At 50.5% G+C, this 21,470-nt stretch overlaps 9 protein-coding genes across 9 annotated transcripts; 5 read left to right on the top strand and 4 right to left on the bottom strand.

Moving 5' to 3' along the window:
* The first annotated feature begins 165 nt into the window (after window positions 1-165).
* STEHIDRAFT_79015 (uncharacterized protein) lies at window positions 166-3,433 on the top strand. The gene is made up of 15 exons (XM_007303970.1): window positions 166-281; window positions 387-392; window positions 448-527; window positions 581-600; window positions 663-726; window positions 787-1,152; window positions 1,209-1,574; window positions 1,655-1,812; window positions 1,871-1,939; window positions 1,995-2,154; window positions 2,213-2,330; window positions 2,388-2,641; window positions 2,705-2,850; window positions 2,911-2,934; window positions 2,998-3,433. Exons 1-15 carry the CDS (start codon window positions 224-226, stop codon window positions 3,311-3,313), a joined length of 2,205 nt encoding a protein of 734 aa, XP_007304032.1. The 5' UTR covers window positions 166-223; the 3' UTR covers window positions 3,314-3,433.
* A 490-nt stretch (window positions 3,434-3,923) lies between these two features.
* On the top strand, window positions 3,924-5,560 carry STEHIDRAFT_139394 (uncharacterized protein; the record flags this gene model as incomplete). The annotated part of the gene is made up of 8 exons (XM_007304168.1): window positions 3,924-4,022; window positions 4,084-4,091; window positions 4,153-4,232; window positions 4,289-4,437; window positions 4,498-4,701; window positions 4,761-4,840; window positions 4,896-5,075; window positions 5,136-5,560. The coding sequence occupies 8 exons, from the start codon at window positions 3,924-3,926 to the stop codon at window positions 5,290-5,292; spliced, it is 957 nt and encodes a 318-aa protein (XP_007304230.1). The 3' UTR covers window positions 5,293-5,560.
* A 153-nt stretch (window positions 5,561-5,713) lies between these two features.
* STEHIDRAFT_57630 (uncharacterized protein) lies at window positions 5,714-6,701 on the bottom strand (the record flags this gene model as incomplete). The annotated part of the gene is made up of 3 exons (XM_007303938.1): window positions 5,714-6,050; window positions 6,119-6,258; window positions 6,327-6,701. 3 exons carry the CDS (start codon window positions 6,699-6,701, stop codon window positions 5,714-5,716), a joined length of 852 nt encoding a protein of 283 aa, XP_007304000.1.
* Window positions 6,702-6,907: 206 nt separating this feature from the next.
* On the top strand, window positions 6,908-8,456 carry STEHIDRAFT_58028 (WD40 repeat-like protein; the record flags this gene model as incomplete). The annotated part of the gene is made up of 8 exons (XM_007303965.1): window positions 6,908-7,160; window positions 7,244-7,407; window positions 7,486-7,612; window positions 7,681-7,783; window positions 7,839-7,904; window positions 7,966-8,219; window positions 8,287-8,306; window positions 8,370-8,456. 8 exons carry the CDS (start codon window positions 6,908-6,910, stop codon window positions 8,454-8,456), a joined length of 1,074 nt encoding a protein of 357 aa, XP_007304027.1.
* A 1,090-nt stretch (window positions 8,457-9,546) lies between these two features.
* On the top strand, window positions 9,547-10,510 carry STEHIDRAFT_79022 (glycopeptide). The gene is made up of 7 exons (XM_007303971.1): window positions 9,547-9,660; window positions 9,721-9,736; window positions 9,802-9,881; window positions 9,942-9,955; window positions 10,011-10,107; window positions 10,169-10,310; window positions 10,372-10,510. Exons 1-7 carry the CDS (start codon window positions 9,566-9,568, stop codon window positions 10,396-10,398), a joined length of 471 nt encoding a protein of 156 aa, XP_007304033.1. The 5' UTR covers window positions 9,547-9,565; the 3' UTR covers window positions 10,399-10,510.
* A 30-nt stretch (window positions 10,511-10,540) lies between these two features.
* Window positions 10,541-13,276, bottom strand: STEHIDRAFT_147113 (uncharacterized protein; the record flags this gene model as incomplete). Its single annotated transcript, XM_007304169.1, has 4 exons — window positions 10,541-11,786; window positions 11,845-11,942; window positions 11,997-12,190; window positions 12,245-13,276. 4 exons carry the CDS (start codon window positions 13,274-13,276, stop codon window positions 10,630-10,632), a joined length of 2,481 nt encoding a protein of 826 aa, XP_007304231.1. The 3' UTR covers window positions 10,541-10,629.
* Window positions 13,277-13,658: 382 nt separating this feature from the next.
* STEHIDRAFT_57503 (WD-repeat protein) lies at window positions 13,659-15,803 on the top strand (the record flags this gene model as incomplete). Its single annotated transcript, XM_007303926.1, has 8 exons — window positions 13,659-13,865; window positions 13,927-14,146; window positions 14,336-14,538; window positions 14,597-14,694; window positions 14,748-14,955; window positions 15,008-15,134; window positions 15,193-15,587; window positions 15,654-15,803. The coding sequence occupies 8 exons, from the start codon at window positions 13,659-13,661 to the stop codon at window positions 15,801-15,803; spliced, it is 1,608 nt and encodes a 535-aa protein (XP_007303988.1).
* A 432-nt stretch (window positions 15,804-16,235) lies between these two features.
* STEHIDRAFT_57583 (uncharacterized protein) lies at window positions 16,236-16,882 on the bottom strand (the record flags this gene model as incomplete). Its single annotated transcript, XM_007303934.1, has 2 exons — window positions 16,236-16,556; window positions 16,640-16,882. The coding sequence occupies 2 exons, from the start codon at window positions 16,880-16,882 to the stop codon at window positions 16,236-16,238; spliced, it is 564 nt and encodes a 187-aa protein (XP_007303996.1).
* A 249-nt stretch (window positions 16,883-17,131) lies between these two features.
* STEHIDRAFT_97196 (TBC-domain-containing protein) lies at window positions 17,132-21,285 on the bottom strand. Its single transcript, XM_007304170.1, has 17 exons — window positions 20,966-21,285; window positions 20,704-20,868; window positions 20,368-20,651; window positions 20,259-20,305; window positions 19,887-20,206; window positions 19,803-19,834; window positions 19,680-19,751; window positions 19,492-19,629; window positions 19,356-19,442; window positions 19,267-19,292; window positions 19,185-19,245; window positions 18,660-19,125; window positions 18,507-18,599; window positions 18,317-18,454; window positions 17,506-18,258; window positions 17,380-17,443; window positions 17,132-17,319 (listed from the first exon to the last, which is right to left on the bottom strand). The coding sequence occupies exons 1-17, from the start codon at window positions 21,143-21,145 to the stop codon at window positions 17,291-17,293; spliced, it is 2,955 nt and encodes a 984-aa protein (XP_007304232.1). The 5' UTR covers window positions 21,146-21,285; the 3' UTR covers window positions 17,132-17,290.
* Window positions 21,286-21,470: the final 185 nt, after the last annotated feature.

Consider the following 21,470-nt stretch of genomic DNA (forward strand, 5'->3'; position numbering starts at 1 on the left):
AAAGTCTCTCGCAGTTCGAGAGGGCAAGGGTTTGTGTCACACACGGTGGGGAGTCTCCGACTGGCCTGCACCCAGGAACCCGGCTCAGCACCCAAGGATCGACACACAGCCACGCTCTCAAGATCGGGGCCGTTTGATCGCAGTCGACCGGCGCTCAACCTGAGAGTGGCATTCGCGAGGGTGTCCTTCATGATCCATACTCTCTCGATTCAGGTAGCTTTACATGGACAGGGATAAATTGCCCTCGAACAAAGCGTGTGATGCTTGTCGACGCAAGAAAGGTAAGCACCAACAAACCTGTCGATAATCTGCTAGGCTCTGTGGCACGATTTTCATAACCCTCAATTTTAACCTGCTTTTATGCTGATTTCTCTTGTTGAAAACAGTGCGATGTGTGTATTGTTCGTTGTCTTCAATTAAGTAACCATCCGACGCGTTTCTCTTTAGGTGAAGGAGGGGACCTTGATCATAAATGCTGGAATTGTGTTGTGCAAGGCATCAATTGCACGCGCGATATCATACCGCGGGTCAGTTTCTCATCGATAATCTTGACGGCCGAGGTACTGAAATCTTTGCTCAGAGGAAAGGTCCTAAACCTGGGTCAGCCCTTTTCATTGCGAAATCTCGCCCTTTGCAGTAGACTGATGTCATGGGTTTTGCAGGGCTGTCAGCCAAGTGCAGCAGCTCCGCGGCCGGTGTGACGAGCTAGAGGAACGCCTGCGCCAAGTAAGATACCAAACACAGTTCCTACGACAGAGCGCGCTATGCTAATAGCATGCCTTGCAGATGCAGAAAACCCTGGACGAGGCTGCGACGAACACGAGGTCGATATCCTCTGCCTCATCCAGTTTCCCTTCGCCGGACCCAGGCGCTTGTGGGAACGTCGCGTCCATCCAGTCTGGCCCGTCCAGATCAGCCACAGGGATGGGGGATGAATCAGACTCTGATGAAGAGAGTCACCGAGCAACAGGTCCTCTCACAGAGTCCATGAAGTCCTTGACGCTAGGGAGCGATAGAATTCCTCAAGAATTTCATGGAGAATCAAGTATCTCATCTGTAATCAATTTCGCGGCCAATGCCAATCCTATTTCCGAAGAGAATCCATCGCATTCACAGCCCGGCAGCCGCGATGATTCTTGGACATGTACCGAAGTGGGTTGTTCGTTTGATTTTCCTAATTCTCTAAACTGATGTCATGCACGAGACAGCGTGACGACGACCAATCGCCCGCCTACATATTCCCTGATCCACCACTGCTGTACACTTTGGTGGATCTCTACTTCACACAGGCCCACCCATGGTTCAATCTCCTCCACCCCCCAACGGTTTATCACTGCCTTGGTGAAGGCCTCCATTACCACGACCGTGGCTTTGGCGGTGTTGTGCTTCTAATCTGTGCCACGGGTGCCCTTTGCACTGACGATCCAGCAGTCTTAGACGACGACGAAATATTCATGCACCATGCGCCAGACTCATCCTGGCGGTCTGCAGGCTGGAAATGGGCTCGTCAGGTGGATCCCATGCGCAACGCATTATCACAGACCCCATCCGTGTACGATTTGCAGATAATTGTGGTACGCACAGTGTCATATCATGAAGTCATTGAAGTGTCTCTTATGCTGCCTACAACATCGGTTATTTCTTTTGCCTGCAGCTTGAACTAGCAATTATACACGCATATCCTCCACCATGTGACATGTGGTCGCTGGCTGGACTGGGTGTACGGCGCGCTCAGGCTGTAGGTGCCCATAGACGTAGAGCCTACGGTGGAAAGCTGACCGTTGAGGGTGAACTGTGGAAACGGGCGTTCTGGTACTCGGATTCATCTCGTTCATGATGTACCGTCTCATTGAACTTCGTTCTAAAATAGGACCCTTTTGGCCATAGACCGATCTTTATGCGCCTCCCTTGGCCGACCTTGTTCGATTCAGGAAGAAGAGTATGACAATCCTTTTTGTCGGATAATATGAATGACTGACGAGCCCTCGGATTAGCTTCGATGTCGATCTGCCTGCGGAGTGTGATGACGAATATTGGACTCATCCAAATCTTGAGTGCTGCTTTGTCCAGCCGCCAGGAAAGCCATCGATGATGTCGTGGGAGATAGTGATGCTCAAACTTCGGGAAATCATTGCCACAGCCTCGCGGACAATCGTCAGTGACCCAAGTCCTTGTGATCGGTTATTCAACTCTGTAGCTGATAATTTTCTAGTACTCTACTAAGAAATCTAGGATTCTCTCTGGTCTCGTTGGCGCCGACTGGGAGCGACGAATCATGGCCGAACTGGACTCGTCTCTGAATCATTGGCAGGACGCCCTACCATCGCATCGTGAGTCTATCTACGTGGAAACATCCCCCATTCCGCTAACTCATTCTTATTTGACAGTGAGATGGGACCCTAACCGGTTCGAGGCTGAAGACCTCTTTTCTGTCCAATCAGCCACTTTGGCTTGTTCATATCATCACGCCCAGATATTCATCCACCGCCGTTTCATGGCGCACGTCAACGGGCGTACGGCGACCCCTTTTTCAGAGGCATCTCGAGTGATTTGCGTGAACTCTGCTAGAATGTGTGGACGTGTTATAGACGCTCTGCGCCTTCAGACACGCTTTCGCGGATTCATATTATCTCTTCTCATGGTGAGCCCTGATAATTTGGCACACCTCCGTGAATCGTGCTGGCCATTTACCTAGCAATGCTAGATCCCGGCCTTCGAGAGTGTCGTCATGTTATATTTCAACATATATCGTACCCGGTCCGAGCCTCATTCCCCTTTGTCGGAAGTGCATCTTCGTGACCTGGACCTCGCAGCAAAGTGCATAGCTTTGTTGGAGGAGCATGGGAAGAGGTTTGGTCAAGACTTATCTATTCCAATCCAATATAATGCTGACTGCTTTCGTACGCCTAGGTTTCTATCAGCATGTAGACTAAGGTCAGAGACAACAGATCTCTTCATCAATTACCTCCATGTTAGACACTGACCAAACGATTCTAGAGATGTGTTGGCTCGGATAGCCTCCTCATGCGGACTTCCCCCGCCATTCTCGGCTCCTTCCTCAGGTTCCAGACAGGACTCTGCGTTTACATCCCAGCCTAGCACGGCTATGCAAGATCCAGCTGCGCGAGAGCTTCTGTCGGACGATTTCTCCAGGTGGACAGACAGTCTCGAAACAATGCAATATCCCGACCTCTTTGGCTCGAGCGTTGTCTCTGACCCCATGCATTCAACCTTCCTCCCCATTCCCTTTGATTTGAATCACGCCGATGGCGCAGGCTATGCTCAGTTTGGTGGTTTTTTGCCGCACTCTTGATTGGACGTTCGCTTTGCACTTGATCTTTACCTCTTTTTTCGGACATTATATTTTCGATACCACTTCGGCTGTCTTACTGAGATTTTCCGGCCATTTTGGCCGCGGAAGGAATGATATTCTGACTCAAGTATTGGTGGAGATGTTGCCATTCCCCCTGCCGAGCCCAGCGGTTTAATTTGAAGATCAGGAAGAGACCGGAGGCGATGCTCCAGTCGACGGCGTTGACCACCCCGCGCGGATTGACGGTGAGACATCCGCTGCGGAACGAACACATTTTCTCTCCTAGAAGCGAGATCGCTCGATTTCTCCTGTCTTTTCGAGCGTCTAGGCTACAGAGAATGCTGTACAGCGACCAAAATCCGAATAGGTGGGCTGTGTCTCGCGGTGCCACAACGGCAGTCTAAATGCCACATTACTAATTAGTGATGACTCAAGTAGGGCCGCCTGTATCCTAGCCAATGGGCGTTCGGTGAGACTAGTTCGCCGTACTCGTCAATTTCGTTACTGCTCGACCATCCGCACCAAGCAGTACATACAAAAGCAACGGTAGAGATCCAGTAATGCACCATTCAAAATCCTCACCTCAATACTTTCCGACATCCTCCTCACCATGTCCTCAACATTATCATCACGACCTCTCTTGTTGCTTGCTCTCGTTGCCTCGACAATGGCGTCCGAGGTAACTCTGGAAGCCAGAGATACTACTGATGTAAGCCCCTGTTTATTCGATCGCACATTCTGCGTGTAACTAACTACTCCTTATTATCCAGAGACCCATGTATGTAATGAATCTTTACGCCCGCGTGTTCAATCCTCTCATCTTTACTCGTCACATTCAGTGCTGGATATATTCCTAAATACTGGCCCGCTGTCATCGCAATCGTGTTGTACGCCATCTCAGGCGGCATCCATTGGTATCGTGAGTACAATTACGCCTTCTTTATTCGGTCCCTACTCATATCAGTTTCTTGTTAGACTGGTACACGGTTCGCGCCAAGTACATGCTCACACTCACAATCGGCATGTCAACCATGACGCTTGGGTACATTCTGCGTGTTGTCTACATCGGTTCGCCTTTCAGTATTGGGCTTTATTCCATAACAGCTCTGCTGGTTCTTCTTTCGGTATGTTCACATCCACATCTTCGTCGTTGAAAACTTCTCATATTAAGCCACCTATTGTAGCCCTGCGCCTTCCTCGCAACAAACTACGTCACCCTCACACATTTGTCCAACTCGCTCGGAGATGATGTTGTCGCCCGCTGCTTGCTCATCCGGTCCTCGAGGCTTGTACGATTCTTCGTCTGGTCCGACGTCATCACGTTCTTTGTCCAGGCAGGAGGCAGCGGCTTGACCTCCACCGCCAGCCTCGCCACAATAGGCAGTGATGTGAGTACATTTCCTTCTCCGATGATTGCGCGCGTCTGACTGTGGCGTGTCTAAAACAGGTCGCTATTGTAGGTCTTGCGCTGCAACTGGCGTCATACGTCTTATTCACCATGGTCCTCCTCATCTTCGGGTACCGCGTGTACATATATTCCACATAATCTCTCTTTATTCCACGTACTGATGAGTAGCATTAGTCGTCAACATTTCCCAGAAGTCTGGATGCAGGTGGACGTTGCGAAGACATCCGAGAAGAACTTCAGCCTCGTCGCCCGTGGTCCGGCACCCGACTGGCGGGTCCTGTACGGTGTCTTGTGTGTCACTAGTGTTGGGATTATCGTCCGTTCTATCTTCCGTTTGTTGGAGTTCATTGGCGGGTAAGCACCATTCAGCACCAATTACATAATCCAACTCATTGCTGACCCCTTCCTCGATAGCTATGATGGATTCCTTATGACCCATGAAGGCTACTTCTTCTGCCTCGACGCCCTGCCCTTGTGGCTCGCTATGTCCATTTACTGCTTCGTATGGCCCCCTCGCTTTATCCAGGACCACTTTGGTAGCCCCCAGATTCCCATGAGCAACCGTACTTAAATTGCTAGATGATGACTTCCTTCCTTCAGCTCATTCATACGTTCCTTCTCATGATTACTGTCCTTATTTATTGCACACGCTAGTGCTAGAGACGAGTCTGTTTTGATTTGTATTCATGGACCCTACTTCGTTTTGGTACACCCACATTATCTCGGAGCCCGTTGTTAATCTTTTTACGCATCTTACCGTAGTCTCGCTTCCGTATACTTTCTTTTTGTGTAGTTGCCGCAGCAGAGAGGCACTTGGGTCTACTCTTTTCCTACATACCTACCTACCTACCCATCTACCTTTGATCCTCATGGGCAATGCAGTTGATTCTCATCACATTTGGCTAGATAGCGAAACTTCTTTGCCGTATACCACTTTAATACCAGCAGGACGATAAATGTGAGCAAGTAGAGAAAAAGGTATTGACGAAGTCTCAAATACTACAAGCATTGACCAAGTTGCTCCTCAATTCGTCGATGCCAAAGAACGGAGCTTTGTTCGCTGAAGTAATAATTGGCGGCAAACAGGTCGGCGCAGCCTCAAAAATATCCTTCCTCAGCTTTGACAACCATTGTTGGGCGTCTTCGTCACTTTTCTCACCGCGAACTTTGGAAGAGGAGAGTAACATATCGGCCTTGGTGACGACGGCCTGAAGTGTCCACGTCGTGCCGCCAGATCTCTGTACTTGCTGGTCAAGGTCAGAGAGCATCAGTCTATCGGATTCGTTGAGACCGTGTTTGGCGTGGAAGAGGATGTATACGCGTCTGAGACTGTTGCGCGAGGATTTATGAGCATCGATAATTGTGGTCGAGTGAGCTGAGAGGTATGACCGACGTACGAAGAGCGGTTTTGAAGGTAGTGGTCGAAAAGTGCTCCCCATTCGGGTCGACCACGGGATCCATACCCGGGTGCGTCGACGAGGATGAGATGACCCGGCTCTGGGCCGATGCGAAAGAAATTGAGGGCTTGCGTGCGACCCTAAATGGCATAGCCAGCGAGAGAGATGTATGAGATATGTGCAAGAGAAGGTTATAATATGTTCTTACAGGAGTTTTACCTGCTAACATGAGGTCTTTGCGGTTCACGACGGCGTTGAGTAAGGTGGACTTGCCGACATTTGCACGACCTGAAATTTTGTTAGAGACATGACGGAGAAGCTTATAGGTCGCAAGTACCTGCGACAACAATCTTGAAGAAGGAAGGAGAGGTGAGTGATTTCGATAATCCGTGGAAGACACTCCACGTACCTCTGGGAGTCCGTATTCTGTGGGGATGGACTCTTGCGTCTTCGCAGAAGCGAGGAATTTACCGTGTCTACCGTTAGAAAATGCCGGGTGAACAGCGGTCGAGATATCTCTAGTACATCTAATGGTAGGTGTGCTAGCGTGTCTCACTGCACGTTGCGCTATAGAGAGTATCATCTCATGCTGTGACGAGTGTGGCGAGGAACGAGAAAGATGACGGTCAAGTTCAAGTGGCGCTGAATAAAGCGCCCGAATTTCTTCCGCCGGCCACGGCTCCGAAATTTCAACTTGACTCTTGAGTCTGCCCGCCACTCACGCTCATCGGCCAGAGTTTTTCTTGACAATATCGCGCTATTTTCTAAGATATGGATCCACTAGAAGGCATGGACTCGTCGACAGACGACGATGCCGCATCTCAGACTACTGAAGACGATCCCCAAATTCCCGAACAGCAGCAACCGCCTGCTCCAGCACCGCCGCCACCTCAAGTCCAGCCAGTATCAGGTCAAAACGGTTCAACGCATGCCCCAGCTCGAGAGAGACCTCATTATGAGCTCAAACATACCCTCGCTGGTCATTCAATGTCAATATCCTCGGTCAAATTTAGTCCGGATGGGATGTTACTTGCGTCTTGTTGTGCGTCTTCCTTTTTCAATCACCTACATTTTTTGAGGAACTGAGTGCCAGGCGGTCGGTTTGGTTTCGATAAATGAGAGCAGCTGCAGACAATATTGTGAAGATCTGGTCGCCAGCGACAGGAGAGCTCATTCGTAACATGACGGGTCATACGAAAGGACTATCGGATATTGCATGGTCGCCCGATTCTGTTTATCTCGCCTCCGCTTCTGACGACACGACGGTACGGATATGGGATGTGGACTCCGTACGTCTTAGAACATTATGTATCAGTAGTATTCAACTTGTTAATAGGAGCCTGGATATTCCTGATTGTTGCGCAAAGGGTCTGTCGACGAAGACGTGCAAGGGTCATACCAGTTTTGTGTTTTGTCTGAACTACAACACCGCGGGAACGCAACTTGTCTCTGGAGGGTGCGATGGCGATATAAGAATATGGAATCCCCAAAAAGGTCCGTTTTGTGGATCTTTGTGCTTGGGCCACACTGCTGTACCGATACGCCACTAACGAGGCTAACAGGCAAATGCTCAAGAACGATGAACGCCCATCTTGACTATGTCACAGCAGTACACTTCAATAGAGATGGGACGTTGATCGTTTCGTGCGCTCTGGACGGTCTCATGTACGCCGATGTGATGTCTTCAGCATGTGGGACTCGTTCTGATCCTCAACCACAGTCGGATATGGAACGTCGACTCTGGCCAGTGCCTTAAGACCTTAGCAGAGGGGCACAACGCTATCTGGTGCGTCCTCCCAGCATAAAGATTTTCTTTTTCCTGTGATCCTGACTCTCCACTTTCATAGTCAACAAGTTCAATTCTCTCCGAACTCAAAATATATCCTTTCGACGGCGCATGACTCTGCTATACGCCTGTGGGACTACCACACGTCTCGATGTCTGAAGACATACCAGGGCCACGAAAATACGAAGTATTGTATCGCGGCTTGTTTTAGCGTGACGGGAGGGAAGTGGATTGTTAGCGGGAGTGAGGACAAGAGAGTTTATCTGTGGGACCTGCAGACAAAAGAGGTTGTTCAAGTGCTAGAGGGACATGGCGGTATGCTCTTGAAGCTCTCTCAGTGTCCGGCGTATGGTCTGCTGACGTATTTGTGTCTCGTGTGTAGACGTGGTCGTGGCGGTAGCGGTGAGCCTGTATAACTGCTCGGATGCTCTCATTCGCCTTGCTGATGAACGGTCAACTCTGCAGACCCATCCTCAACAAAACATGATCGCGTCAGGTTCCATAGACAGCGACCGTTCAATACGGATATGGGTCGACCGAGGAGCCCACTAACTGCCACCTCGGATTTTTCGTGTTCTTCTCTTCCGCCTCTGGAAGCCCGAGGCCTTTGCCTCTCCTCGTTTGTATTCTCATACCACCGACACATTGTATCTGTAACACTTCAGGAAGTATCCTGTGTTTCTCTGTTCTTTCTCAGGAGTCCGACTCGTTCGGCCATACATGCCTTGTTTTCTTTTCCTGCAGCTGCCATATCGATTTTGAACACCTTCAAGGTCCTAGCATTGGAAGATCGCCGTAAATCGTCACTCTTGCACCGGTGTGGCCCTTGGCCTGTGCCACACGAAGGGCCTAGGCGCCTCGGTAACTTCCGGCCAACTGGAGACAAGGGCCTACCCTCGACACAACTAGCCCCTCGAAATGTTTCCCAGTTCCAGATGACGAGTCGGAAATTTGTCTCCTGAGGTTTTTCTCGCCGAATCATGATACGCATAGCCCACTAGTGGAGCGTCTCGACTGTGGAGCTCGTCGCCCGAGGCACCCTCGAGGGCAGCTTTTTCGTTGAACGAATCCACCGAGACGAGATGCCGTTTAACTTTTCAAGCACTTCAGCGATTGGAATGCGCACCACAATATTCCTCGCCTGGAGACCATTCTGAGCTAGCTGCCATACATCTAGACAACACGAGACCTGGGCCCACGCAACTGTTTCTCCAAGAAAATAAACGTAAACTAAGTAATCCGTTGGTCCCCTTCTCGAGACAAACTACCGCTCAAGTTCAAGCTGTCCGGGCTCGAACATCGATGTCGGGGGTCACTGTCATGTTCTGGGCCCCCTTACGCGATTCATTCATGCTCGTCATGTATTTCACCTGTGTCTCATATGAATCTGGCGCCAGAGATCTCGCAAAATATTCTTTGCTTTGGCGACTCGAGCAAACCTCCTCGACCGTGCCTTTGTCCCTCTTTTTTTTTGGGGGGGTGTTGTGGTCGCTCTATTTCTGTACGGTGCACATTGGTATCCGAGAACAAACGGAGTTCGAGACCGCGATGCTGGGGGTATAAAAGGTGCTTCTGACTCCCTCGATTTTCCAGGCTTGCCTTTCTCCTCCGGACGCCTTCCTCTTTTCCTCTCCTACCCCTTCCGCTCATCCTCATCCACTATGTTCGCCGCTACTTCTATCCTTTTGACGGCCTACTTTGCCCTCGTCCTTTCTCTAGTCCAGGCAGAGTCGCACACCGTCAGTTTCAATAACAAGTATGTTTTATTCCTCATTATCGGACTACTTTACAGGTTCTGATTACGTTTGCGCTCCAGGTGTGGATATGGAACCGTGAGCTTTAACACCTTTTCGTCGAATTTTACCTCCACCAATCTCCTGACAAACTTGATCTACAGCCGAATTTAATTGTTAACGGAGAAACGCTTTCTTCTGGTGCTAACTACACTTCGGATGGCCCTCTGTCGGGTGCCATTGCGTAAGTCGTTTCACCTACTCCCTGCATGCCATATCACAGCTGACATACGGGATTCTCTAGCTACCTTCAATCTGGTATGTCTCGTCACCATGGCTATATAGCTGTGCCTCTTCTGACACGACGATATAGGCTCGTGTGGCGACAACGGCGAGAATTGTACCCTCGTAGAGACCACACTTCTTAACTCTATCTGGGGCTCTAGCACCGATATCTCTCTCATCTCACCGTACGCTTTTCGTTGCCCCCCAGTGATGTCGATTGGACTTGACTAACGCCACGCTCTCCAGGCACAAATTCAACGAGAAAACGAGCTTCCAGTATACAAATGGGTGCGAGGACGACGGGGCCACTTGCACAGACGAAGACTGCAAGGACGCGTTCCACGCCTTTTATGAAACGTTCGTGCAGGTCGCGTGCACTGCAGATAACGTCCGTCTCTCACATTTTTCTACGTTTCCTCTAGTGACTTATTGACATACCTCTTGTATAGGTCGGCCTCGAGATCTCCTTCTGCTAATTTCAGTCCTTTGATCCCACTTCCTCGGTGAGGAAGTGGGATTCTACCACTCGCTAGACGAGAACCTGTAGCTCCGAATAGAAGGTCACATCTGTATCATTTAGTGCTCTTCTGTACCAACTGTAGAAGCCTGGCTTGTTTTGCAAAGTGGGAAGAATCATGTGCAGTCATTTTGGTTAAACGCCAGTAACCATTTTGTGCCCAGTCCCGTCCAGATATCTTCAAAACAATTTACATCTGTCCCCTCCGCATCAAATTCCTCCTCACTCTCCTCTTCTCTCCTCCAATCGCTCCATCCCCACCCCTCCCCCACCTCAAGTACGGAACCCTCTCCCTCTCCACCCCCGCCACACCGCCGTCGCCTCCACCGCCTCCCGTCCGGAAATCAAGCATACCCCAAACGGGAAGTTCGAGCTCGCCTTTGACAAGGATGCGATGGTTGGCGAGCAGATGTGGGGGGGCAGGAGTTAAGAGTTGGAGTCGGGTGGGAGTGTAGGCGGTGCTGCTGTTGTTTGATGCGGAGGACGCTGGAGAGACGGCACGTATTAAAGCGAGTCCGATGCAGGATGACGAGAGAGGGGAAGGCGGAGGAGATCCTTGAGTATATTTAATAGTGATTTGCGGCGTTTCGGTGTATGACTCTGGGGCCATAGGGTCGACGCCGCCGTCGACATCGCCTGTATTGTCGTCAGAACGCACTAACGCTACTATAGCGCCGTTGAGGACCCTCAATACCTCGGAGGGAACAACATCTTCGGCACCTGCACCCGTCAGATAGACCCTACCTAGCGCTGTGTCACAGTCCAAAGTATAGGGCAACTCTGCGCAGAGCGGAAGGGCCGTATTCCAGGAAGTAGCGATCAGACTGCTCGTGGACGATTGTGACGAAGGAGCGGAGTGAAAGACGGCGTGGAGGTATGACATGATGGAGAGGTTACGATAGTCGGCTGCGGCGAACCTGGTAGACAAGATGGGCGAAGAAATGGGCTCGAGGACGTGTCTCGTTACTTCGGAGTCACCGAATCCAAGTCCATGCGGCGCCAACACCTCCGACTGTGGAGGCATATACCAACGTTGGTCTGTGGGCGTCGGCGCTTCTATCTCAAATATGTGTGTAGGTTCGATGATATCTTCAAGCTTTTGAGCGAGGTCAGCGCCGAGACCTTTTGTCCAGCCCATGGTGTTGACTACAAGCGGGATGATGTCTGAGATGCGACTGTCGTTTCCATCGCTGCATTCGGAAAATGTGGTGGCGTGTTGGATGTCTAGGTGGTATGTCTGCATGAGGGATTGGATGGTTTGAAGGTAGTGGGACGGGGATGATCGAGGAGAGGTGGAGCCGATGTAGTGCGCTTGGTGAGGGATAGAGGGGTGTGTAAATGGCGGGCCTACAAACCGGATGGTCAGATCCTTGTCTCGAAGTGAACGACTGACTGGGACACATACCGAATATCGGACTGTCAACTATATTCAGTGCCACCATGCCAGCCGGAGTGAACTCGGATTGACCGATATCACACTCGAGGAAAGCGACGCGCTGATATCTGTGTGGCGAAATGCGTTAGAATTCGATCGCAATGAAATGACAGGGTAATTACCTCGTTAAAAACCGATTAAGAAGTGTCCGAGCGAAGGTGCTCTTGCCTGAATTCTTAGGACCTTTCACCAAGCTCGTTGTCGGAACAGCCAAGGAGACTGAGTCGCTCCGCAAGGTAGGGGCAGAGGAAGACATCGCGCTTTCCCATGTATGAGGCAAACAAAATGGCTGGATGTCTCGGGATTGATGGCAAAGCTGCTCAAACCATGAGTGCGCGGAGAGATAGGCGAAAAGACGAAAATAACATACGAGACGAACGCCAGCAAGGCCCAAGTCAGAGCCCTCTTCGTCCTCTTCCTTACGAGTGCATTTGAATGAACTCTCAAATGTCCGTACGACACGTCCCAGTCCTTCAACCCCGGTTTCAAGATCCTGGAGTATTACCACACTATCATGCTGCCCGACAAATTCTGCCACTCTGGCTGGAAATGTAGCAAGGCTAGGATGTTTTGATGACTCGCCACGCTTCGCTACTGCTTCTAAGATTGGAATTGGGGACGACCTGGGAGCGAAGACTCGGTGCGAGACTTTGGAAGGGTGCAGGGTGACGCCGTTGATGGTTACAGAGCCACGAAGGACTGTAAAACTGTAGGCGCCAAGGAGCGCTAGAGTCTCGCAAGGTGAAAGAACGAGAATAACGGCACGTTCACCAGAGATTCTAAGTGCTTCATATTCGGAGGATGATAGCGAAAAGGTGTTCTCGTCTGGAATCGAGCGGAATGTAGAGAGGATAGGGGAAGCTTGGACGAGGGCCGGCGCGGGTGGGACCAAGGAGGCCAAAGGTATATCGGCTGAAACCTCGTCCACGAGTTCTTCCTCAGATCCATCCTCGTCTGAAGAGTCTTGCACCAGGGGGTCCAAAACAGAAATCCTCTTCGGCGTACGAGTGTGTGGCGCACGTACGCCCGCCACAGGTTCTGGCATGACATCCAGTTCGGCAGCATCGTCGAGATCTGAGTCCATAGAGTCATCAGAATCGTCTGCATGGATGTTTATGAACGAATCTTGTGTTTTGAATTCATCCTTGCCGACTTGAGGCGCGACGAAATATCTGTTAGTTTTGGTTTTCTTCAACTTCTTCCGCCCAGATCCAGGAGTACCCTGATTGCTTGATTTGCGTTTTGAAGAGGGTTTTGTAAGATGGATAGAAGATGAGGAAGATTTTTTGGAGGTCGGTTCAGGTGTAGGGGCTGTGGTGGGAGAAGTTGTGGACTGTGGCGCCGGTTCGGTGGGATTCTGCGATTGAAGACGCGCTCTGCGGGCTGCTACGGCACTGAGCATGGCTGAAGACAGGCTCTGTAGACTGTTTCTCATGTTAGCAAATAACATCAGAGATCAACTAGCGCAACACTAGCCTGATTCTCAACAAAATGTGGCCTGCTCGCGACAATAACCGCGCAAAAAAGCAAATTTTCTGTTGGAGACTGTTTCGTCAGAGAAAAGTCGAGAAATGCATCAGCCAGAATAATTTTCAAGCTCTAAAATTCGTAGTAGCACTCACTTCTGTATGGGACTGACCACAGAGCACTTGCCTGTTCGCTAGTTAAAGGTAAAGACGGAAGAGATCCTCCCACCAATCGAAAGCCCAAATGGCCAAAAAAAGTGTAAGCACGTGACGGTATACTCTTCACTCTCGACCGCGAGCTCGACGCTTTGAACGACGATGGCGACCCTCCTACCTCCTCCAAAACGGCAAAAGGTCTATCACGGTATACCAGAGCCAGAGACGGTCCCCATCGCACCCTCTCCGAATATCGTCGTCCAGTTTGTCTCTGAGGACGATGGTACGCCGCTCGCACCGGCCGTGAACCTGCCTGCAAATGTTTCGAGGGAGGATTTGCAAGGCTTGGTTAATAAATTGACTGCAAAAGTTTGGCACTCCCTTATATCTTTCTCGTAGTTGAGCCCATACTGATACTTTTGGCCTACAGGATGAGGACCCGGTACCATTCCAGTTCCACATATCACTACCGGCCGATGCTGCTTCTGGACGAGATACATCCCGAGTCGTAATCTCCACTTCCATCGAATCCGACGTGCTTTCACATCCATCACATGCTTTCACACCGGAGGATGTCTTCGTAGTGCATTGCTCGCCTCAATCAGTTTTCCGAGTTCGACCTGCAACTAGATGTTCATCTACTCTTTCAGGTAATGTTTCTTTTGTTTTGACTCGTTATCCTTCTCCAAACCCTTCTTTATTTCCGTGGAATACCTTGAGGAGATACGCTTTGGACTTACAGACGTGTCGAGATATGTTCTGCGGAGTCTATCGTATACGTCGCCACTGTGGCACTCTTCATGTGGCTAATTATCTTTCCTTCGATTTTCGTCTGCCAGGACATACCTCTCCTATCCTATGCGCTTCTTTCTCACCGACCGGTCGCCTGCTTGCTACGGGATCTGGTGACACAACCGCTCGTCTCTGGGATCTTGGCACGGAACTTCCCTCGCATACGCTGTCCGGGCATAAAGGATGGGTTCTATGCGTTGAGTGGGAAGCCATGGAACGGAAGCTGGCTACGGGCGGTCACGACAACCAAGTACGTTCCTCCTGCATAGCAAATAAGAGCTCACTTCTTTACGTTGGGCATCTCGTAGGTACGGATATGGGACCCAAAATCTGGCAAACCTATAGGAGACGCCTTGAAGGGCCACAGTAAATGGGTCACCTCTCTGTCATGGGAACCTATACACTTGTAAGTTGCCTCTGACTCCATCCTCAAGTTCGAATGTTGACCCTTGCCTACAGAAATGTCACCTCACCCCGGCTCGCGTCGTCTTCAAAGGATGGCACTGTCCGAGTCTGGTCTATATCCACTCGTCGAGTGGAATACACATTAGGCGGTCATACCGCCAGCGTCAATGTCGTGCGGTGGGGAGGTGGAGGATTGAATGGAAAAGGTGTTCTCTACACGGCGTCATCCGATCGTACAGTACGAGTATGGGATGCCAATGGGGTAGGTGGTCACACGCAATACGTCCCACAACTATCTCTAACTTCAGATACAGGGGAGACTACTCCATACGCTGCAAGATCACGCCCATTGGGTTACGACCCTTGCTCTGAATGCCGATTTTGTTCTTCGGACAGGTCCATTTGACCACACAGGCAAACGTCCTGCTTCCGATGAAGAAGGTACACGTCATTCTATCATATAAATACTTGGATTGTACTTACACCACACCGTTGCCAGCCCAAAAACGCGCCCAAGAACGCTACTCCGCCCTAATCTCCTCAACCCCCGAACTCCTCATCTCCGGCTCAGACGACCACACCCTCTTCCTCTGGTCTCTCTTCCCCTCCCGCACCGCCTCGTCCGAATCCACCGCCCTCGCCGCCTCCAATGGCGGCAAACTAAAACCCCTCGCTCGTCTCACCGGTCATCAACGTCAGGTGGCCCATGTGACTTTCAGTCCGGATGGGAGGTGGGCAGCGAGCGCGGCGTTTGATAATAGCGTGCGGTTGTGGGAAGGCAAGACGGGCAAATTTGTGGCTACGTTGAGGGGCCATATTGGTGCGGTTTATAGGCTTACGTGGAGTGCGGATTCGAGGCTTTTGGTCAGTGCGAGTAAAGATACGACGGTCAAGGTATGATTTGTTTTACCCTCGTATGCCGTAAGTGTATCGCTTACACGAAGGCTCTGCGTTATACAGATCTGGGATTTAAAGACATACAAACTAAAGACGGACCTACCGGGCCACACGGACGAGGTTTATTGCGTCGATTTCGTGGCGGATAAGATTGTGAGTGGCGGAAGGGACCGTACGGTCAAAATGTATGTTCTCTCGCTTTCTCCTACGTGATTCGTCAGCTAACTGATGACCTCGTCATGATAGCTGGAAAAACTGATGCGTATGTCAATTCCTTGACTTGGATAAAGGCATCTTATCCACTTGCCATGCATGTTACTCTTCACCCTCGTTGGGTGATGAGTCTCGCTGTGGCGTCTCTATCCATGTCTTCCAGTACTACCGTACCCTCTTTGATATGTGCTTTCGAAGCCACTATCTAGATATTCACGCTGAAAGAGCCTGGGTTTGCAGAAGTTGTACACGCTCGAAACGCTTCGTAGCCAACCACCAACTCAAAGCTAGGTGACGGACGGTAACACGAATGAGATCCGTAATACAGACACTAGTGGCACACATGAACACCTATGTTCCATGAGAGGTCTCGAGTGAAAACGCACCTATAGCTATAAAATACAAAACACTCTCATTATAAGCTTCAAAGCTTCAGCACCCCGCAACTTCCACAACCTCCTGATCTGGTCCCACCTCGAGCCCATGTGTCACGACTCCCCCGCCCCATGCCATGCTCTTGAAGGGGCCAGCCCCTCCCGGGCCACCAATGAACATCCCCATCAGCAAGTTCTCCAACACCAACGCGTAGATCTTGACCCTGAACTTTTTTCCGGTCCGCTTGTTCGTGAGGATAACTGGCATGATTGTGCTTCCAAGTGCGGTTTGCGAACTGCCCGTGAGGAACGTGACTGGCGAGTTGTCTTGTGTGTTCAGGAGAGGGCGATGCTGAGCTGGGATGGACTCGTACAACCTCTGTGTAAGACATCACCGACAATTAGAGCTTATGTTCGACTCTTGTAATTGTTGTTCTGATGACAGGATATGTAGTTACTGACCTTGCTCACGCAAGCACCATTGCCACCAGCGATACAGATGGAGAAGCTACCATCGCTGGTGGGGTCGTGGTGTTCAAGATACCCTATGAGGTTCGCGCGGTTCCCCATACTCATGATAGAGTAGTCGAACGCCGACACGCCACGATGGGTATCATCATAGAGAGTCGGAATGACGGTAGAGCCAGAGTCTCCAGAGTAGTAGGACGGCGGTGGATCTGACTCCGAAGATGAATAGGTGGACATGACTGAGAACTGACGAGCGAAAGAATAACCCGTTAGAGCACCACGATGACTCTTTTTTCCTCACGCTTCAGGGAAAGAGTACAGAGAACGGAATTAGGGAACGAGATTGGAGACAAATAGGGGATTGTTTGTACTTGTTAGGATCAAAAGATTGCGCCAAACAAACATCGTGATATCCGCACCGATCACCAATAGGCGTCATCAATGCCATACGGTGTGGCACACATGCGGATGCCCTCTCCCATGCTAGTGAAAAACCCCATAAATTAAGCTTTGAGCTCTCTGCAAGGGAAAGGTGTAGTGTTACAAGTATGCGCAATCGATATGAATGACAAGGAGGTCTACGCTGAGCTCCTCTGGTCCGTAATAGCCTGTCCGTGCAGCGATGAGCCAACTCCAAGAGAAAGACTACTTGACGGGCTCGGCATTGATGAGATCTATAATTTAGTTTGTTAGTCATGGCCAGGTGCAAAACTACGGATAAAATGGGATATCACCTTCGGCAAGCTTCTTGTCTGCTTCAGACAAGCCAGAGTCGTGCGCTTCAAGGAAAGCGTCCACCTATACCACAGGATATTATCAGCATTCGTTCGCATGGACACGAAAACAGGGAAAGAACGGACCTCATCCATGACACCATCGTCATCCCCTACTCCAAACCCGCTCTCCTCGTCCTCCTCATCTTCATCCTTCGCATCATCGATAGCGAACGCGGTTCTCTCCATCAGGGCCGCATTAGCAGCCTGTACCATCGGCATAGGACTGAACTCAGGCTTCTCAACCGGTTGTCCCAACTTCGTCTCTACACTCAATGTCGACTCTGTCGCGCTAGACTGTACTGAACCGGTCTCACCCACAGCCGTCGCAGCCGCCTCGGTCTGCAACGACGATTTGGATGGCGTGCGGCGCATGTGGGGCGAAAGTAGAGATTCGCGAGCTTTGGGCTCTTCGATAGTAGTGTATCTCCCGATGGATGGTCGGTGGATGACCTGGTGTTTTCCGATGGTCTTTCCCAGCTCGTCGCTGAACTTGTGGAAGAGCTTCTTGTTGTCATCAGAGGCGATGTTCGACCAGATGCCACCGAGGAAACCACTGTTGGAAGGTGGAAGCTCCATGAGGGGGACGGGTTCGAGTCTGAAAGAAGCGGAGAGATCGGTCTCGAAGAAGGATTCGAGGACTTCGTCGGCGAGGACGACCATACGGAATGTGGCAAGGTTGAGGTAAGGTTGGTTAGATTCAATTTGTGGAGATTCAAGTGCCTCGCCGTCTGCTCCTTCTTTTTGAGGTAGAAGAGCGTCGCCGTATTCGAAGGCATTGGTCATGAAGCGACTGATCGCGCCCAGGTAAGCATCACCGATCTCGAATCTGAAAATGAACTGGCGCAAGATATCTGTGTCAAAGCGAACAGGACAGGTAAAGAAGCAAAATATTTACGAGAAGAGACTCGGATAAGGTGAGGACCTCATCCTTCGTCAGGAATCCGTCCTTGTTCTTGTCATGAAGATTAAAGAACCACTCGATGTTTTCCATGAGGTCGTTGAACATGACGCCATCCAGTCCAGACACGAGATCCTGATTACAGGTGTCAGCTACTCGTATCTGCTACTAAAACTGCAGGACTGACCTGGAAAGAAAGTGATCCACGGTATGAAGTGTCCCAAAAGAAGAAAAGCCGGTCTATGAATTCATGCTCTGCCACCTCACGATCCACCCGTCGCTTCAACACATCGTTAGCATGAGCACTTCTCTCACACGCACAAGGACCGAGTAGTCTAACCTGGAATCCGTTTGTTACAATCTTCTCGTCCCTCGCCCAAGTCGCAATCTCGCTCAGGAACACCCTGAACGTCTTCAAACCGATTCTTGTCTCCGGTCTCTCCTCAGCCGTATCCTTCGTCGTCAACAATGCTGGCGCCACAGGTGGCACCACCTCAACAGGCACCGGCTCCGCACAAATCGCCGCAAACACCGCATCGTAGATCAAACCCGCCTGATCCTTAGTGAATCTCTCAAGCGTTTTGAGGTTCCGAATAGCAGACCGTTTGGAGAAGGACTCGATGGAAGTGATGACCTCGTTGCGGAACTTGCGGCGTTCGGCTTGGATAGTCTCGTCAGTGATGATGGCAAATTCGCGGAATGAGACCAGGAGGAGCTCTTGGAAGCGGGTGATGGCGCGCGCGCGAGGGTCTGTAGAGTTCGGGTGAGCAGAGTCGCCCAGCGAGCTGAAGTAATCGCGCATCAGGCTGTAAGGCTGGAGCCGTCAGTGTTTATGTCCGAACACGAAGGAGGTCGCGTACGCAACTGGATGAAGCCTCCGTCATCTTGGATTTGAAGCAGTTTTTCACCGTTGATTTTGAGGATTGCTGCGGTGCAAGGTCAATCACAGCACAGTCTGCAAGACAATTCTATGCTGACCTAACCTGTGTCATGCATTAGATTGACATCAACGCGCGGAAAAGGAGAAGTGACTCACCCTACTTGGAACAGAACTTTAGGACCCATGCAGAAGAAACAATCGACTATCCGGAAGGCGAACACCATGGGCATACTGTTGATGAACCTGAAATATTGTTAGTACATAAAGTAGGTAGGAAATGCTCAAATCTCACAAGCTAAGGAACCATGGAAGTGATGCCACGGACAGCTGAACATCCACCTCCGTGAAATGCTCATGAAGCATGGGTAGACAACGAGTCACAAGTGACTCGAAGACGCGTTGATCTAAAAGAGTTCCATGCATCGAAGGACTGCGATAACACTATCAGCATCTTGCTCGACTGTGATCGAGGTCACTGACCTATAATATCCTGGCAGCAGTCTGTCACAGATAATCTCTAACAAGTAGAATGCTTGCTCTTCTGACATGTATCTGTGAGAAAAGTCAGCGATGTGAGCAAAGTATTCGAGAATCGAGTCGTACATCAGAATGGCGGCTGCGAGGATGTTCATCGCCTACTTAACATTGTTCGTCACTGTCTCTCCTGTAGATGTGCGGAGAACGCACCTGACAGTACCCCGTCTCTGGATTCTTGAACGAGTAAGCCTGCAACACTCTTCTGAGCGCTCCAATGCCCTCCTCTGACTGATACGCCGAGTACTCCGGCAGACTCCTATGCAGGTCCTTCTCTATCTCTTCGGTGGCGGTGTTTATCCGCCCAGCATTCTCTTGAAGTATCCGCTCGTAGAGACCCGGATGTGCGAAGCGAAGGAATATGGATCCAGAAAGAGTTTCCCACATTTCTCCACGTAGACGGTTGGGGAGACCGACCTGGACGAGTCGTGTGCATTGTGGATACCGCAAGAGGGTGATGTGGCGACCGTGGACTACGGCGAGAGTTGATTCATAGGTAACATATCACTGTAAATAGAGACGCACCCTTCAAATAAGTTGTCCACAGCTTTGTCTTAGAAGCCTCTCGCAGCCTGTATAACCATGGTGTCTGTGAGTTTAGCCATTCCATTCACGGACAAATGTTGACACGCACTTCTTCGGATCTCCGGGAAACTTGAACTTGAGCCCCAGCCCTCCATGGAATGGGTGTCCTCTTGTCCCCTCGCCATCCTTCTCACCGCCATCAATCAAACTACCGTCCTCCCTCTCGTTCTCCGCCACCGGCGATGATTCCGCCACCAAATTCTCCGAGTAGCAAGTCTTAGCGAAGCCCTTGACAGCCTTCATTCTGCCGGCTTGAAGTTCAACTTTGAGAGCGTCGCGAAGTAGGGAACAGAACAAGTCCGCGGTTGGTCGGAGGGATGTTAGTTGTACGACCTTTGGGACCGCACGTGAGATTATGTTCGAAATCAAAGAGAGAAGGACGTACAATCTTCATGGAGTGCCATAGTGAGAGACTGAGGGCGTATATGCCCGCGCGTGCGTTCAGTCTCTCGACCCGTCTGATGGTGCATAGCGGGATCGTAAACCGCACGGACTTGCGGTCCAAGCTCGAGAATGCAAGATATGGTGGAAGTAAATGTAACTTTCCTGCCTACATCATCACAAACCGCAAGAGGAGTACATAATGTTGAAGATTTATTCTTTCCAATTAGCGTTACAATCATAGTGCAAGCGGGGGAAATGCGTACATAAGAGTCCTCCTCTCCGTGAACACCCAAGCTCAACACCGCATTGATCTCCATCCTCTCATGCCCCTCCTTCAATTCATTCTCAACGTCAGGATCATTTGGTATCGAGAAGAACAACAGGTTCTGTTGTTCCTTGTCTAGTTCTTTGAAGTTCCGAAGCTGCGTGGAAATGGTCGACATCTTGTGAAAGGTCCAAAAACGTTCGGCTGGGAGAACACGATCTCAACAGCCTAGAATACGCGGGGCCGAATGGTATCCTTCAGAATCCGCGCCCAATACTATTACAGATAAAGCGGTGTGTGCTGCAGCAGATACTCTTCAAATAGCAAGAAAAATTGGGAAGGAAGGAAGTGTCGGTGAACTGGCAGGCGCGACTTGCCAGGCGCGAGTTCAGGGGATTATGCTGTGGCTATGCCGTTCTGTGGCGTTCACGGTCAGAGATTCGGGCTCTCCGCACACCAAATTCGTTTCAACAGCTAAATGTGAAAAGAAAACTCTAAGTATA

This window comes from Stereum hirsutum, assembly GCF_000264905.1.
Source record: "Stereum hirsutum FP-91666 SS1 unplaced genomic scaffold STEHIscaffold_7, whole genome shotgun sequence".
Classification (NCBI taxonomy): domain Eukaryota; kingdom Fungi; phylum Basidiomycota; class Agaricomycetes; order Russulales; family Stereaceae; genus Stereum; species Stereum hirsutum.

Bases quoted from the DNA above. Each gene is read 5' to 3' on its own strand.
- STEHIDRAFT_79022 (XM_007303971.1), top strand. From the start codon at position 9,566: ATGTTCGCCGCTACTTCTATCCTTTTGACGGCCTACTTTGCCCTCGTC. The intron at 10,108-10,168 runs GTACGCTTTTCG...CACGCTCTCCAG, and splicing joins GATATCTCTCTCATCTCACC to GCACAAATTCAACGAGAAAA. The intron at 10,311-10,371 runs GTCCGTCTCTCA...CCTCTTGTATAG, and splicing joins TCGCGTGCACTGCAGATAAC to GTCGGCCTCGAGATCTCCTT.
- STEHIDRAFT_97196 (XM_007304170.1), bottom strand. From the start codon at position 21,145: ATGTCGACCATTTCCACGCAGCTTCGGAACTTCAAAGAACTAGACAAG. The intron at 19,835-19,886 runs GTGCGTTCTCCG...AATGTTAAGTAG, and splicing joins CAGAGACGGGGTACTGTCAG to GCGATGAACATCCTCGCAGC. The intron at 18,600-18,659 runs GTTAGACTACTC...GATGTGTTGAAG, and splicing joins TTGTAACAAACGGATTCCAG to CGACGGGTGGATCGTGAGGT.
- STEHIDRAFT_79015 (XM_007303970.1), top strand. From the start codon at position 224: ATGGACAGGGATAAATTGCCCTCGAACAAAGCGTGTGATGCTTGTCGA. The intron at 1,940-1,994 runs GTATGACAATCC...CCCTCGGATTAG, and splicing joins TGTTCGATTCAGGAAGAAGA to CTTCGATGTCGATCTGCCTG. The intron at 2,331-2,387 runs GTGAGTCTATCT...CTTATTTGACAG, and splicing joins GGACGCCCTACCATCGCATC to TGAGATGGGACCCTAACCGG.